Below are 16,048 nucleotides of genomic sequence, written 5' to 3'. Positions count from 1 at the left end.
GCTTTTTAATATGCTATCTAGGTTGGTCATAACTTTCCTTCCAAGGAGTAAGCGTCTTTTAATTTCATGACTGCAATCACCATCTGCAGTGATTTTGGAGCCCCCAGAAATAAAGTCGGCCACTGTTTCCCCATCTATTTGCCATGAAGTGATGGGAGTGCTTTAATAAAAGGCGGTACTTTTTTTGTATTAAATAAGAATATGGCTATATTTTCAGGTTCATAAACAAGTATGTAGTGATGAAATATCTAGGGTGCTTTACAGTACTCCAGCAAAGGAAGAAAAACAAGGGAAAAAGGGATTTTCCAGACAAATGTGGAAAAATTTGGTAAGTGGACTCAGTATTATGATTATATGAAGGTTCACTGTATTATCCTCAATTAAACAGTTTTAAAAGCTTGATGTTTCAAAGGAATTTGGGAATTACTGTGTTAAATCAAGTAAGATTCTGACTATAAGACTTTAGGGGCTTCTATTTTCAAAGGGTGCAGCCTGGAAGGCTGCTGCTTCCCACTCTTCTTTGACACGGAGCCCTTTTCGTGGCAGGGTATCCAGGTGAGCCATGTTCTGTGGACTATACTCTGGATATCATGATGTAAAGATTATACTGACTACTCCAAAATATTCTCGGAAATCGTGTGCAGTGTTAGTCAAAAGAAACAGCATCATTTGGGTTTCTCTCTGATCTTTGACTTGCTTCATGAAAATTATTTGCCACCAATTGTCACTAAAGAGCAATCTATCTGTGATAGCAGTATTTATGAAATTCACAGTTAAGAGATATTACAAAGATGCCCAGGCTGCTTTCAAATGAGAATAAAAATATAAACTGCAAAACAAATCAGATGATGCATTTTTTTAAAATAAAAAAACAAGTATATAGGCTTGAATATAAAGAAATGACTTGGCAGCATACCTTAACTATTAGCAGTTGTTACAACTGGGAATATTCGTAGCGGGTGGTTGAGAGGAGGAGGAAGCACATTTGTATTGTTTAGAGTTCTTTTTGGAAAAAATATTACCTTTTAACAAAAATAAATTATTTTAGTTAAAAATCAACCTATGGTGTTGGGATAGTGGTCAGCCTTAGAGAGAGGTGGGATACAAGAGAGGCTTCTAGGATTCTGATAATTCTCTATTCCTTGATCTCAGGGCTGGTTACATGGGTGTGTTTATTTTGTGAAAATTCACTGAGTCATATATTTATGATCGATCGGTCTATCTTCTACATAAAGTTTATTTAAAAATTGCTTTCTAGTGACTTACTAATTATAGCACCTTGTTTTAGTTTAAACGCATGTAATTTTTCCTCATTCATATATTCAGCAGGTTTCTTTTCCCACATTCATTACAATTTATTCCCTCTAATTTCTCCTTTACGTGGTTGTATTGCAAAGGTATTGTTAGGAACTTTTATGGAAGGTGAAATCCCTAGTTGATAAAAATGGCATATAAGAAAATCACTCATGTCTTATGGTATGAGGTGGACCACAAGGTAGGATTACTTAATCCTGCTAGCTAGCCATTCATCAGTACATGGTAAAAAGATTTCTTTTGAAACCTTATATAATTACCTAAGAAAAATGGAAAGGAGTAATAGAGAGGCCAATGTAACTGATAAAAAGGCAACACAACCAATGTCCTAATGACAAAGGGAAAACAAAAATTGTCTATGTTTGTTCTTCTACAATAGATCCTGTGTGCACTTTGATGAATATGGAATTATACGGGTCACAGTGGAAAGAAACTTCAAAGATCATTATTCCATCTCCATCCCAATTAGATATTGATTTGAAAAACATGATCAATAACTAAAAGGCCTAAAATATGCAGCTGATTGTTAAGTGGCTGTTTGCTTAAGTGGGACAGTTCCTAAGCCATACGAAATTAAAAGTGCATTTAACCCAATACTTGTAAACAGAAGATAAACAGGCCAAACAAGGCAGGTGAACAAGGACATAAGATTAAGTTGCAGCTCTATGTACTTCCTATCACAGAAAAAATGATTAAAACATGTTCTCACTATCATTAAGAAACCTATAGATTATTCTCAGACTTGGTTCTAGTGCCACTTATCTTGAACTAATTTGAAATACAAATATACAAAATTGACATTTTATGAAAAGTAGTAGTTTTACGTGTGTAAGGGGTCGGGAAGAACCCTGGGAGGAGGGCATGCAAACCACTCACGCATGCAAGGGGTAGTCAGTCATGAGACAGAAAAGGAGGCACGATAAAGTCTATATATTTAATATACCAAGTAGCAAGAAACAATATTAGTATTTTATTAATGGACACTATTTAAATAATATTTACAACAGCTTTATCGGCACATATATGTACATTTGTACATCTAAATATGTTTGGAAAGAAAGGTCAGATATATGATTAAAACAATGTAAGACCAAATAAATCCTGGGTCATAATTTTATCACTCCTAAATTCTCATTTTAAAAAACCAGTAAGGGAAATTTAACTACTTTTTTCTAAAATGTTCTAATCAACATAGTAAAACTGAGCTGCCACCACACTAACTCAGGAATTTTAAAGGGGAGCAAATATTTTAGAAACGCAAAACATACCTTTTCTCTTGAAATTTTATATTTGTTTAGAATACAAAAGCACAAAACAAAAGGAATTTCATTTTCTGCTTGCTGAAGGTATTGGGTACACCTAGTTTTTAAGATGGTCCTCTTTCAAAGACTTTAAACAAGTTCCTGAAAGGGTCCTGGGAAAAAACTCTTTTAAAAGCAGACTCCTTGATTTTTTTCCCCTTGATTTCGAAGAGGCTTATCTCAGGTTTCCTTTTGAAATACTTCTTCCAAACTTTCTAGCTATGCTCGGCTTTATTTTATGGATGTTTCTTTTACAGTCTAGAGAAGAAAGAGAGAGATATATAAATATTGTAAAAGTATAATTCAAAAAGAATTTTCACCATTCACTAAACTTCACAGTTGGTAATTAATGATTTAAAATATAACACCAACAAAGGAACATTAATACTTTGGCTTGAAAGTAGAAATACGTTTCTCTATATTATAAACTGAAGTTTTAGTGCAGAGGTAACATATGCCCCGCTCATTCCCCAAAGCCAGCAAGTGAAGTCAGTGAAACAACTCTCACAATTACTTCTGCTCTCTTTTGAGCTAAGAGAGACTACTTCTAGGAGCACTGTTCCTGTTCTTTCGTGCACCATCAAGTTTTTTTTTCATTCTTTGGATTACTTCCCTGGGACTTTGAAACTTCTGTATTTTTCCAATTTAGAAGTATCATTGGAATCAGCACTTCTTAGCGTGCTGATCCTGATCCCATAGTCCTTTTTCCTTCCACTGCTACCTCACAAATGGGTTCCATTTCTCATGCCCCTCTTCTGGCTCTTCATCCGTGTTCACAATGATTCTGTACCCAGTGCAGTGTTGTTACAGCTGGAGGGCACCGACTTCTTTATGGGTCTGACTACTCACTCATTTTCTTGGTCACATTAGGCTTTAGTTTTAGGGGCACATATTCTCTTGATACTCCTTGTTTCTCTAAATGCTCAGTAAACAGAGTTAAGGTCATTTTCACTGATGCTTCCCTTTTGTTTTTCTTGGTACACCGTTAGTTGGAGAAGTCAGTTGCACAGATTCTAAGGAAGGCAGCCCGGGTTCTCTCTTACTTCTCTAGTAATTCCTAATGTGTATTTGGGCATTTTCACTTGGATATCCTAATGGACATAAACCATTCAGTATGTGTGGGTGTGCTCAGTCACGTCCAACTCTTTGTGACCCCATGGACTGTAGCCCACCAGGCTCCGCTGTCCATGGAATTTTCCAGGCAAGAATACTGAAGTGGGCAGCCACTTCCTATTCCAGGGAATCTTCTTGACTGGGGGATTGAACCTGGGTCATCTGCATTAGCAGGTAGATTCTTTACCACTATCATTACCTGGGAAGCCCACATAAATCACTGGAAGTTGTGTTAGTTGCTCAGTCATGTCTGACTCTTTGCAACCCCATGGACTGTAGCCTGCCAGGCTCCTCTGCCCATGGGGTTTTCCAGGCAAGAACACTGGAGTGGGTTGCCATTCCCTTTTCCAGGGGATCTTCCTGATCCAGGGATTGAACCTGGGTCTCCTGTATTGCAGGCAGATTCTTTACAATCTGAGCTACCAGGGACCTTCACTTTAATACCCTTTTCTAAGGGCTCTGTTATTCTTAATAAGACATAATTATTTCCCCTTTGGCAAGTACTATAGTTTAGTATTCTCTCCTACTGTTTTCTCATCTCTCTTTACGCAGAAGATACTTGATGCATTTTATAGTATTCTTAGAAAATAAGCATATTAGGAAACCCAGATGTTTATTATTTGACAATTATCATAAATTTATTATTTAGTTGTAGAAATTATGACTTCCTGGAGAACTTTTTCAGGAGACCAAAGGGACTATACATATCTACTCCACCTGCATATACACACTATTAAACATTACTAAATATGGCATGCTAAATCAAATAATCATAGTAAATTTTTCTTTTCAGGACTTCATTGATTTTTAAATTTGCACGAAAGACATTTCCATTGAACTTAAGGAACTTCTTGTGGCCACCCCAAGAAGTAATGATTTATCAATGCAGCCTGACAAAGCTATTGAGAAATTTTATATTACTCTAATGAAAAAGCATTGACAGGAAAAAAAAAGTAATAATAGTTTTCATGTTATTCTCAGTATAATCACTGTCTCATGAAATCCCTTTAAAAATTCGAAGTACTATAATCATAAGTTCCTTTAGGGAAGAACCAAACTGAGTCTTGATGATCTCTATATTCATCACAGAACCTAGCACATAGTGAGAGTGTAGTAAATAAATACTTCCTAATTGAAGTCTTAGGAGCTACAATGTCAGAAAAATAGGTCTGGACACAAAGGCCTAGGAACTGACTGGTGCTATATTCTCTAGTTTCATGAAGATGCTTTGTTTCCATGGACTCATGTCACCTCTGGAAGCAACTGAGGGGATGTTGTCACCACATGTGGTTGCAAAGAGTTGGACACAACTGAGCACAACACAAGCACAGTCACTGCCATCAGCATTCTTTCCAACTTTCTAACAGGAGTTAAAATATGACTATAACCAGATATAGACTTGAATCTCACAGTAACTGCACAAATGAGTCAGAGGCCAAATTATTAAAAGTAATAGGCAAAGAGAAAAAATTTCAGATATATTTACAGATATAGTTTATCTGTAAACCTATTAAGTAATATAGCTAATTATATCAAATATTAGTTAAATTATTTACCCACCCTTCTGCAATATGAGGCAGCTTGTATAACCAAAAGGGTACAGAATGGAGAGTCAGGAGACCCAGTTCTGAGTTCTGGCTCCATCAAGAAATCTCTCTGTGGTCTTAAGTGTGTTTTCTATTTTGTGTCTTAAGTTTTCTCATCTATATCAGGGATAACCACTCACTATGTAATAAAGGTGATGAGTATATAAAAGGAGATTCATGAAAGCACTGTAAAAATATGTGAAGTTTATACATGTTAGTTAATCATTTATTACATATCAGAATAAGAGCTGAGACATACCCATAGTTGGTCCATTTTCTTGTAAGTGCTTATCACTTGAATTATCTTGATGAATACGCTTGGCAGATCCAGAGTTTAACTCAGCAGTTAATGAAGCATTTGATGCAGAGCTTCAGGGGAAAATTTTTTTATTTTAGTAAAGCATTCTTTTATATCTCTAAGTTCAAATACATACTCTACATTCAATTACGATGAAGGAGAAAGTCAAATACTAAATATTATGCTGTAAAATCCCATAGAAGTAACTGGAGATACAAAATAAATTTTTGACCCATAGGAGAACTTGGCTGTGTGTGTTTTTCATGTGTATTCAAATCAGAGATTATGATTAGAGGTGAATGTCACAATTTTTTAACAGAACATTTCAGGGTGCTGTGGTTAACTGCATGCAAACACTGTTACTCAAAATGTAGAGATAAGGAGTTCACTCCAAGAGGTGAAACACTAAACTCAGATTATAACACCTCTAATCTAGGGAATATAAACAAGTGAGATTGTTTGGAAATCATGTATTTAAATCAAAGCATGATAATAACTGAGTATCTCTCTTTGATTATTACAAGTATACAAGGCGAAATGAAAAGAATGATATCAGTTTCATGCTATTAACAGATCAAATTTCTATCTCAATTTGAGTCGACAAATTACTGAGCACCTATTGTGGCTTCATGTCACAAAATACACAAGTGAGTAGGGCACAAACAACCCAAGTCCTGAAAATTTATATAATAGATATATGGTGGGGGGGGGTGGGAAATAAGACACATAAAATAAGACAAAACAGAGTAAAAAACAGTGTGGCAGGTTTTCAAAGCTGTAGGTTCCTGAGTTCAGAAGAAGAAAGAAAAAGGGAAGTTTCTGTGGATGGGATGAGTTTAATCTGGGCCCTGTAAAACAGCAATCCAACCCTTCCCAGTCCTACAGAGGTCAAGTTTCAGGAGGCAGCGTTGGAGGTCAAAATGGAAGATCTCTTTCTACACTGATTCAAATAGCTAATTTTAGGAAAATTTCTTGCAAGTCAAGATATTCTATACCATTTTACTAATGGTACTTAACTTTACTTACTAAAGTTTATACTAATTTGGTTGTCTGTTGGATTAACAATTAGAGACTTTTCCTTATGGCAACAACTTTTTCTGGGAATCCTAACCATGTGGGAAAGTGATGCGGGTTTATGTCCGTGGAACAGCAGAATACGGGTTAGTTACATGGTCATTAATAAAAAAATAAATAAAAAACAAAGTAGTCAGAAATGGCAATTTAATATGCTAGTAAAGAAAAATAGGTATAAACTCAGTGAATGCTGGGAAAAATAAGTCAGCCTGTGTATCTTAATTTTTTAGAGCCTGTAAGAGAAATGATCATGGTGTTCATAATGGTGATTTACCAACTCTGTTCAATAATGCAAATAATGCCTTCCCAAAATGGTTACAGAGAAGTATCTGTGTTATGAAACTAAATTTAGTTGTAGAAATTTTCTATTCCTAAATGGTGCCAAATAAACTAAATTACTACAAATCTATTTTGGATACTAAAGCACAATTTTTGATTTTATATATATACATATATAATATATTAAAATATATACATTTATAAAGTCAAAAAGAAAAATTCTCTTTTGGTCATTTGGTGATTTTTATTTCTTCAAGTAGAAAGATCAGTGTCATTGGTTACTTTTGATAAGGTTTGCTTTTCCCGAACAATTAATGTTAAAGTTGTCTTAATGATTTTATGATATGATTCTTCACTTTGGCTAGTTCCAGGCCTTTTGTTTTCACTTGAAAATCAGGGTTTTGAATAAATCTAGTTGAGTAAAACTCACAAATCTAGGAATGAAATCAAAGCCTAATAAAATAAGTTATATATTTATATAAAAGTAAAACATTTAAGTATTTTTAGGATTTAGTCAACTAATAAAATATTTGTTATAAATTTCTGTAAGATTTATTTTAGATCATAAGATAAAAAGACCTAAAATTGTTACGGGTACACATGCAAATTATTTTAAAGACTATCTTGAGAAGAAACCTAGAGAATATTCTAGTTGTGTGTCAAATATATTTCCCTAACTATTAATAAAAGATTAGCCTTTTATTTCCATACATAGGTACAATATTTCTGCTTAATAAATGTAATGCATCTCATATTCTTTCAGCTGAGATAATTTCTAATTGGAATCACAGACTTTTTTCAAAACCAAAAATGTATGCACATGTGAGACCATTCTTGAGTGCCAAGAAAGACAGTGGAACAAACAAAAAACCAAGCAACCAATCAGACATAAAGCAAGCAAAACCTCAAATTAATAAATATAATTTATAAGCAGAAATTTACATATGTATTGTATTTGTATATTTGGCAAACTGATTCAGTTAGTTAAAATAGTCTGTTAAAATGATTACAGAAATTGAAATTATTACATATCTGATATCCTCAATTTAAGTAGTATTAAAAAATTAAGTCTGGTAGGTTTTTGGAATATCCAGTGCTTCTGGATGCTAATGTTTTGTGTTTTTTTTTGAGAGAAAAACTGACAAAATAGATAAATAAATAACTATATACATGGAGCCATTCTTTATTTTTAAAAACCATAATGATATATGCACACACCTAAGTATGTACATAAAATTGCTAAGTGGAAAATACCAGAGTTTATTACTCTCAAGCCCAAGTAAGTTTAATTGGGGGAAAGGAAGATTTTTTTTTTAAAGTAATTATGTACATTTCTAGCATTAATCTCTTTTAACCTTAGTTAATGGCAGGATCTAATTATTGGTACCAGAGGGAATGTTACAGAGCAATTAATGGGCTATGAGAAATCTTACTTTATTTGTCCTTTAATACTATTTCACAATATTAGATGTTTGTGTGGAAGCGCTTTAATTTATCTAAACCCACTCCAAATACACAATTTATATACCTGGATATTTCTTGAAAAATCATTTCATTTTGATAATGTCTATGTTTACACTTAAAAGTTATTCTTAGCTATAAACTTTTGTTAGATTTGAGTTAAAACAGCAGGGCATGTTACCAGTGAAGAACAAGAAAAGTCTCCAGCTCTAATTAACGAAAAGAATAACATGACTGACATAATAAAAATTAGTGAGAAGATGGATAAAACAGATGATGGTGGTTAGCTAGGCTCAGTAAAAGATTGATTCCTATATATAACAAATTGCACAATTCAAATTAGTGACATAGCAAAATACAAGATTGTAACTGTCATGGATAATCAGAGATATTCAGGAAAAATCAATCTATGAAATTTAAACATAAACATTTCAAGACTCTACTGTGCTCTGGAGAAGAAAGAACAGAAGTTGGATGCAACTATGAGATCACACTCTACATGGCACAAATAAATAGGCTATTTGTAAATTTGTTAACCCTAGCCCAGATGATAACAGGTCCACAGTGGAATAGGACACTTATAAATAGGAAACTTAAAAAAAAAAAAAAAAAGGGTTATCTTAAGATCATATACTCTTTTCTCCATAATCACATACTAAAGAAAAAGAGTTAAAGCAAATCAGATCCATTTTACAATTTAATCATTCACTATATCTTTTCATTGAATTCAAGGAATATATAATGGACTTCATGTCATATAACAATATATTTAAGATATTTTCCCCTGTCTTTGCTTCTTGAGCCTGTGTTCTCTTATCTTTGGTCAGTTTTGGAAAATTATTAGCCAGCATCATCTCAAATACTGTTTTTTTTGTTTCTTTGTTTTTGTTTTTACATTTTTTTCCTCATTTCTTTTTGGGAATCAAAATGCATACATGTTGGATCTTATGTACCATAGATCCCTTTTTTGCTCTTCTCTGTATTTTAATTTTTTTATCCTTTTGTACATTAGTTTGGATATTTTTTAATTAACCTATTTTCTTTAATGAAACCTATCTTTCTTTAATGAAAGTTCATTAAACTTTCTTCTGCCATACCTAATTTGTTAAATTGATTTATTGAGTTGCAATTTCAGTAAATTCTATTTTTCAGCTCTAGAATAGCCATTTGATTCATTTTAATAGAATCCAGTTCTCTGGGAAATTATCATCTATTTTATTGAACTTAATCACAACTAAATTTAAGTCCCTATCTGATAATTTCAGTATCTTTATTACTGCTTCTCTGTTTTTTTCTCTTGATTTTCAGTCATTTTGTCCTGTCTCCTGGCATATTTGGTAACTTTTGCTTAAATACTGCATATTTTGGTAAATACTGCATATGAAAAACTGTAGAGGCTGGAGATCATATATCCTTCAGAGACGATTTAATTTTCTTCTGGCAAGTGGGCAGAGAAGGAATTCAACTGGTCTAGATCTGTTTCAGGTTTTCAAGAACCAGTCTATTTCCAGCTTGCCCGACACCTACCTAGAGCACGGGCCTTCAAAGATTTCAAATAACACCCTGGGTGTTTAATGGGGCTTCTTCTCATGATGATCTCCAAACAGTAATTTTTGTATCCTGGCCCCATGAGAAGATCAAAACCTTGCTTATTACTTTAGCCTCTTGGTAGCCACTTTTAGCTTGGTTTCTTGGTCTTTCATTCCATGGAGTTTAGAAACTGGCGAATATGCTGTAGGCAAAAGCTACACAAGATGGTTTTGCTTCCCTAGCTCAGTGAGGTGCTGTTAGCACTAGGCTCCCATTTTCTGCTTGACCTCTATATTTGATGCCATGAATTGAGGAGTTTGATGCAAAATGCTAAATGGAAAAAAGAGGCAGAGAAAGTCCAGTTCTCCACAAGTTGTTTTCCACTTTTCTGGGATCTTAGACCCCCAAGTCCTGGTTGTGTTGGTTGTTCCCCAGGGCTTTCAAGCAGCTACAGGTTGAATTTCGTTAGCTTTTATAATTGCTCCTGGTAGAAAGCCAGGTCTGATATAAGCTACAATGTCATAGCCAGAAACAAAAGTTTATTCACTTATCACATTTTAACCAGATAACAAAATCCATTAAAACAGTATAATTTTAGGACTGAAGAAATTCAGTAATGTGTAAAGGGAAAAATACCAAATGAGTGAAAGTTGTCAACAGAAAAAACTTAAATAACTTTTTTGAAGGCCAGAAGATGTTTAAATTTATTTTAAATAATCTGAAATATGGAATATCTTATGCAAATATCAAGTGAAATATTTGGGCTTTATCAAGATCTTTGATAATATCAAAGTAGTGCCACATTCAGAGCAACTTATTATATGTATGCTCACGTGTGAATTGACAGTCTAATTTTAATAGAAAGAGCTGTATGAAACAATGTATAAAGATGATCTTACATACACACAGAGATCAAACCAGTTTATATTTAAATGTACCTTATTAGTTTCCGTTTCCTTTTGGCAGCGGCTGTCATTGCCATGTAGGATGGTACTATGCTTGGTATAGGCAGTGGATGTTTAGTTGAGATTGAAGAAGGGGCAAGCCTGTATATTAAATAATGAAAAACAGAGTAATTTTGATTTGTACTATGGAGAAAAAAGGGGCATATACTCCCATAATTTGAACAGCACTTTGTATTAATTCATAAAGGAAAACACTGTTCAATACTATAACCTTTCCTTGATTGCCTGAGGTTTTCTTTTCTCTTTTTTAATACCACAGCATAGAAAAGTGAAGGTATCATTCTTCCCATGGAAGAATCTAAATTAACTGTGAATATACAGATTAAGTGAGAAGGATATGTTTTTGCTTGGATGACATGTAGTCAACCATGCCTTATACTTATGACTATTTCAGAGCAAGTTGAGAGGCTTGTTAATATCAATAGAAACTGTAGTATTTCTTTTAGTGACGATATTAATGAATAATAATAAACACTTGATAATCCACCATTGATAGTTTGTAACATCTAATGCTGAAGTACGAAGAACAAAATAAATATATCTTAAAGTTTCCTCTAGCCTAATGAGGGCCCATCAACTTAAGCTTCAAAATTAAAGACTTCACAATATTGTGATAGTGGATTAATATTTAGAAAGACAAACAAGATTTAATGAAGATAAAACACTGACTTTTGTAATCAAGATAGCATACTTCATCTATGAAACAGATCTTAAATATAGCTACAGAGCAAAAAGAAAGCCAATAGTTTAAAGGCTATATAAATAAAGAAGAGTTGGCAAATACTCCTTTGTACCTTTGTAAAATGTTATTGTTTGGTAGGGATTCTTGTTCAGGTAGTTCACTTTCCAAGCTCCTGGTATCTTCACATATAAGAAATGTAGACTTTAAATCCTCCTGTCCATGTTCTTTTCTCATGCTGAGAGGGATATCTACTTCACACAACATTTTCAAAGAATTATCACTGTTTATATTTGAGCTGATGGTCTGAAAACTGGTAGTATGTGATGGTTTTAATAAGGTCCCTGTAGATGGATTTTGAGAAGTTTTTCTACAGTTTTCTGGAGTATACACAATGGGCTGAAGCTCTTTGCTGAGGGAATCATTAAGCTGCGTATTTTCAGACTCTACAGACGTTTGGGTATGTTTTATGTTCAAGGGAGAAGGCATTAATTTTCTTCGGGTTCTTTTTTGTGAAGGAATTTTAAGCAGATTAGATTCACCTGGAGATGTGCCTGTTCAACAAAATTAAAAAGAAGCTCAATAATGTTGCCTAAATAGTTTTCTAGTAACCTTATCAGTTAAAAGAAGAAAAAAATCCTAATAATAAGCATATTTTATGTTAAATTAATAAAAATTTAAAAGAAAATAAGTTGGAAAGAAAAAAGCTATTGCTAATAATGTCAATAAACTCATTACAAAGAAATTCTAAAACAGAAAACAAATACTAAATAGCAATATCAATATTAATTTATAAATACAGCTATCTTGATATACTGGGCAATTATGACAACAAACTCCAGTAAATGTATACATTTCTCTAAGGATCAGTACTTAACCTTCTATTTCCATATGATTTTTTTTCTATGTCTGTGAACCTGTTTCTGTTCTGTACAATCAGCAATGAACAACACAATAACTGAAATAAAAAATTTATTAGAGGGAACCAATAGCAGAATAACTGAGGGTGAAGAACAGATAAGTGAACTGGAAGACAGAATGGTGGAAATAACTAAAGCAGAGTAGAATAAAGAAAAAAGAATGAAAAGAAATGAAGACAGTCTTATAGACCTCTAGGACAACATTAAATGGACCAACATTCGAAATACAGGGGTCCCAGAGAAGAAAAGAACAAGAAAGGGTATGAGAACATATCTGAAGAGATTATAGTAGGAAACTTCCCTAACACGGGAAAGGAAATATCCACCCAAGTCTAGGAAGCCCAGAGAGTCCCAAGCAGGATATACCCATAGAGAAATATGCCAAACACATAATAAACAAACTAACAAAAACACAAAGATTAAAGGCAGCAAGGGCAAAGCAAAAAATAACATACAAGGGAGCCCCCATAAGGCTAACAGCTGATCTTTCAGCAGAAACTCTGCAGGCCAGAAGGGAATGGCAGGATATACTATAGTGATGAAAGGAAAAAACTTACAACCAAGATTACTCTACCCAGCAAGGATCTCATTTAGGTTTGATGGAGAAATCAAAAGCTTTACAGATAAGCAAAAGTTAAGAGGATTCAGCATCACCAATCCAGCGTTACAACAAATGCAAAAGGAACTTCTCTAGATAGGAAACACAAAAGAAAGAAAAGTCTTATAAGAACAAACCCAAAACAATAAAGGTTTTGGCAACAGGATCACATGTGTGGGCCCAGTTGCTTCAGTTGTGTCAGACTCTTTGCAGCCTAATGAACTGCAGCCCACCAGGCTCCTCTGTCCATGGGATTCTCTAGGCAAGAATACTGGAATGAGCTGCCATGCCCTCCTCCAGGGGCTCTTCCTGACCCAGGGGCTGAACCTGCTTCTCCTGCATTTCCTGCACTGCAGGCTGATTCTTTACCCACTGAGCCATCCTTAACAATAGTTACCTTAAATGTAAATGGGTTAAATGCTCCAACCAAAAGACACAGACTGGCTGACTGTATACAAAAATAAGACCCTTAAATATGCTGTCTACAGGAGACTCACTTCAGACCTAGGGACACATACAAACTGAAAGTGAAAGGCTGGAACAAGATATTCCATGCAAATAGAAATCAAAAGGAAGCAGGAGTAGCAATACTTATATCAGATAAAATAGACTTTAAAATAAACAATCATTACAAGAGACAAGGAAGAACACTACATAATGGTCAAGGCCTCAATCCAAGAAGATATAACGAATATAAATATGTATCATTTTTTATATTCAAGTGATGGCATATATTATTTGTGTTCCTCTGATTTACTTCACTTAGTATATAATTGCAAGGTCCATCCATGTTGCTGCAAATGGCATTACTTCATTCTTTTTTTATGGCTATACACTCATTCTGAGTAACCTCTTGCCACTACTTTCTCAATCACCTGAGTCCCAAATAACTAGATTTTTACCTTTTCCCTGCATTTCCCAACCTTCACCAATCTTGCCTTAGTTAAAACATAATTCTGATCATGCCATTTTCCTGATTAAAAATGTCTAGTAATTTTTAAACATAAACATGCCATACAAAGACTTTTAGTAGGGTAATTCTTGTCCCTTGCTCTAATACTGAGAGACAAATGGTTTTGTGTGAACTCCCACAATACTAGACATGATTAAATATTTAAGCACATAGAGATTTCTCACTTTTTCTAGTGTACAAAATAATGACTTGATTACATAAATAATGATAAACTTGATCAGCTTCATGAACTTATGCTGCATTTCTTAATTTTTTTTTTTCTGCTTTGCCTATTTCATTCTGCTAAACTTCATGGTGCCTGACAAAAGGAATTCTGCATGGAGTGTGCTGTTAAGGGAAGAAACTATAATGTGTATTTCTCATCATGTTTTCAATTGGCAGTAAAATTTCCAATTGATGTCATATATGTTTTACAATATGACAATAACTTAAATTACACTGAAAGTTGAATAAAATAAGTGCTATGTAAATATTTCAACAAAACAGTTCAAACTTTCAACCAAGTTAAAAAATACAGTTATAACAATCAGCAAGAGTACATGCATTATTCTTGTTACATTAGTTGACAATAAGACTGCTGTGGTTAGGTTGACAATTACCCTCTTGGAAATACAACTTAAAAACAGGAAGAAAAATATGATCCCCATTCTACTAAGGAATTTTACTTTTCTGAGAACTAGATAAATGAGATCCAGATCTTAAAATAATTTTCCACTCCCTTTAACATGACATTTGTCAAATTTTCCATTACCAGATATTTTTACACTAATGCTGCAGTGTAAAGACAGTTACTTTTCTCCACTGTGCTGCTACCACCAATTTGGTGGCTATTAATAGCTGGAAGATTAACTTCTTTTCCCATGAGAGGCAGTAGGGGTATATAGAGGATAGAAAACTATATCGAGGACAGAGAACTGAACTGGAAGTCAGGAGACTTGGATTCTATTTCTGGTTTTACCAACAACTCACTGAGTGACCTTGGGCAATTCACTTGAGCAGTATGGGCATTAATGTCCCCTAGAAAAACAGGGATACTACCTTTCTATATACAGGGATTTTCTAGGATTAGATAACATCTATAAAATACTTAAGGTTCAAGGAAAGGCTCTAGAATTATAGGCTTCAACTGTTAGCATTATGATATTCACAGGGTAAGTTGTAATTGCTTTTCAGTATTCCATCAAGGTGGTTCAGTGGTAAAGAATCCGCTTGTCAATGCAGGGATGCAGGTTCAATTCCTGGGTTGAGAAGATTCCCTGGAGAAGGAAATGGCAACCCTCTCCAGTATTCTTGTAAGGAAAATCCCATGGATTAAGGAGCCTGGTGTGCTACAGTACACGGGGATGCAAAGAGTTGGACACAACTGAGCACATTCCATCAATACCCAATGCACGATTATCACCAAAAGAATATATTTCAAACAATGTCTCACTTTCAGTTTATCGAATACCCAGTTTATCAAGGCTGGTGATAAACTGTAAGGGAAACCAAAGGTATTATTAAAGCAGGAACATCTAAGTGATATTTGAACATGCAGGCTTCATAACAACATCGTAAAATTTAGAACACATTGGACCATGAAATCTCAAGGGATAAGGATTATCTATAGTTAACTATTTTTCTTGCCCAGATCTACGGAGATAACTGCTGGAGTGGCAGTGGGCAAATTCCTATGATAGTGGACCACATTTGCTCTATTGATTATAAAGAGTATGAGAAGGGGGTATACTATCATAATACACCAAAGAAATATTGACCTGTTCTTTCGGATAATCTAAACATATATCCAATATCAAATGTTGATATGATCAGACATTATCTTTAGCCATAATTCTGCTCTCTTGATAGGATATATAAGTACCTTAAAGGAGAAATATGAAGATGTGGCTGATAATGGATTCACATACCACTGTTTTTTTTTTTTTTTCACATAACACTGTTTTATTGAACCTGAAAG

At 34.1% G+C, this 16,048-nt stretch overlaps 1 protein-coding gene across 1 annotated transcript in view; it reads right to left on the bottom strand.

Annotated features, from left to right (window-relative positions):
* Positions 1-2,246: 2,246 nt before the first annotated feature.
* The window catches only part of KIF18A (kinesin family member 18A), a 78,686-nt gene continuing 64,884 nt past the window's right edge, over positions 2,247-16,048 (bottom strand). The window contains exons 14-17 of the mRNA XM_065944504.1: positions 11,716-12,154; positions 10,895-11,002; positions 5,574-5,683; positions 2,247-2,873 (exon numbers count right to left, since the gene is read on the bottom strand). Of these exons, the coding sequence (XP_065800576.1) occupies positions 2,791-2,873; positions 5,574-5,683; positions 10,895-11,002; positions 11,716-12,154 (740 nt within the window). The 3' untranslated portion in view covers positions 2,247-2,790. The remainder of the gene's footprint in view (positions 2,874-5,573; positions 5,684-10,894; positions 11,003-11,715; positions 12,155-16,048) is intronic.

Source organism: Muntiacus reevesi, chromosome 9, assembly GCF_963930625.1.
Source record: "Muntiacus reevesi chromosome 9, mMunRee1.1, whole genome shotgun sequence".
NCBI classification, from domain to species: domain Eukaryota; kingdom Metazoa; phylum Chordata; class Mammalia; order Artiodactyla; family Cervidae; genus Muntiacus; species Muntiacus reevesi.
The sequence above is the reverse complement of the archived record's forward strand: the minus strand, read 5'-3'. Positions and strand labels throughout refer to the sequence as shown.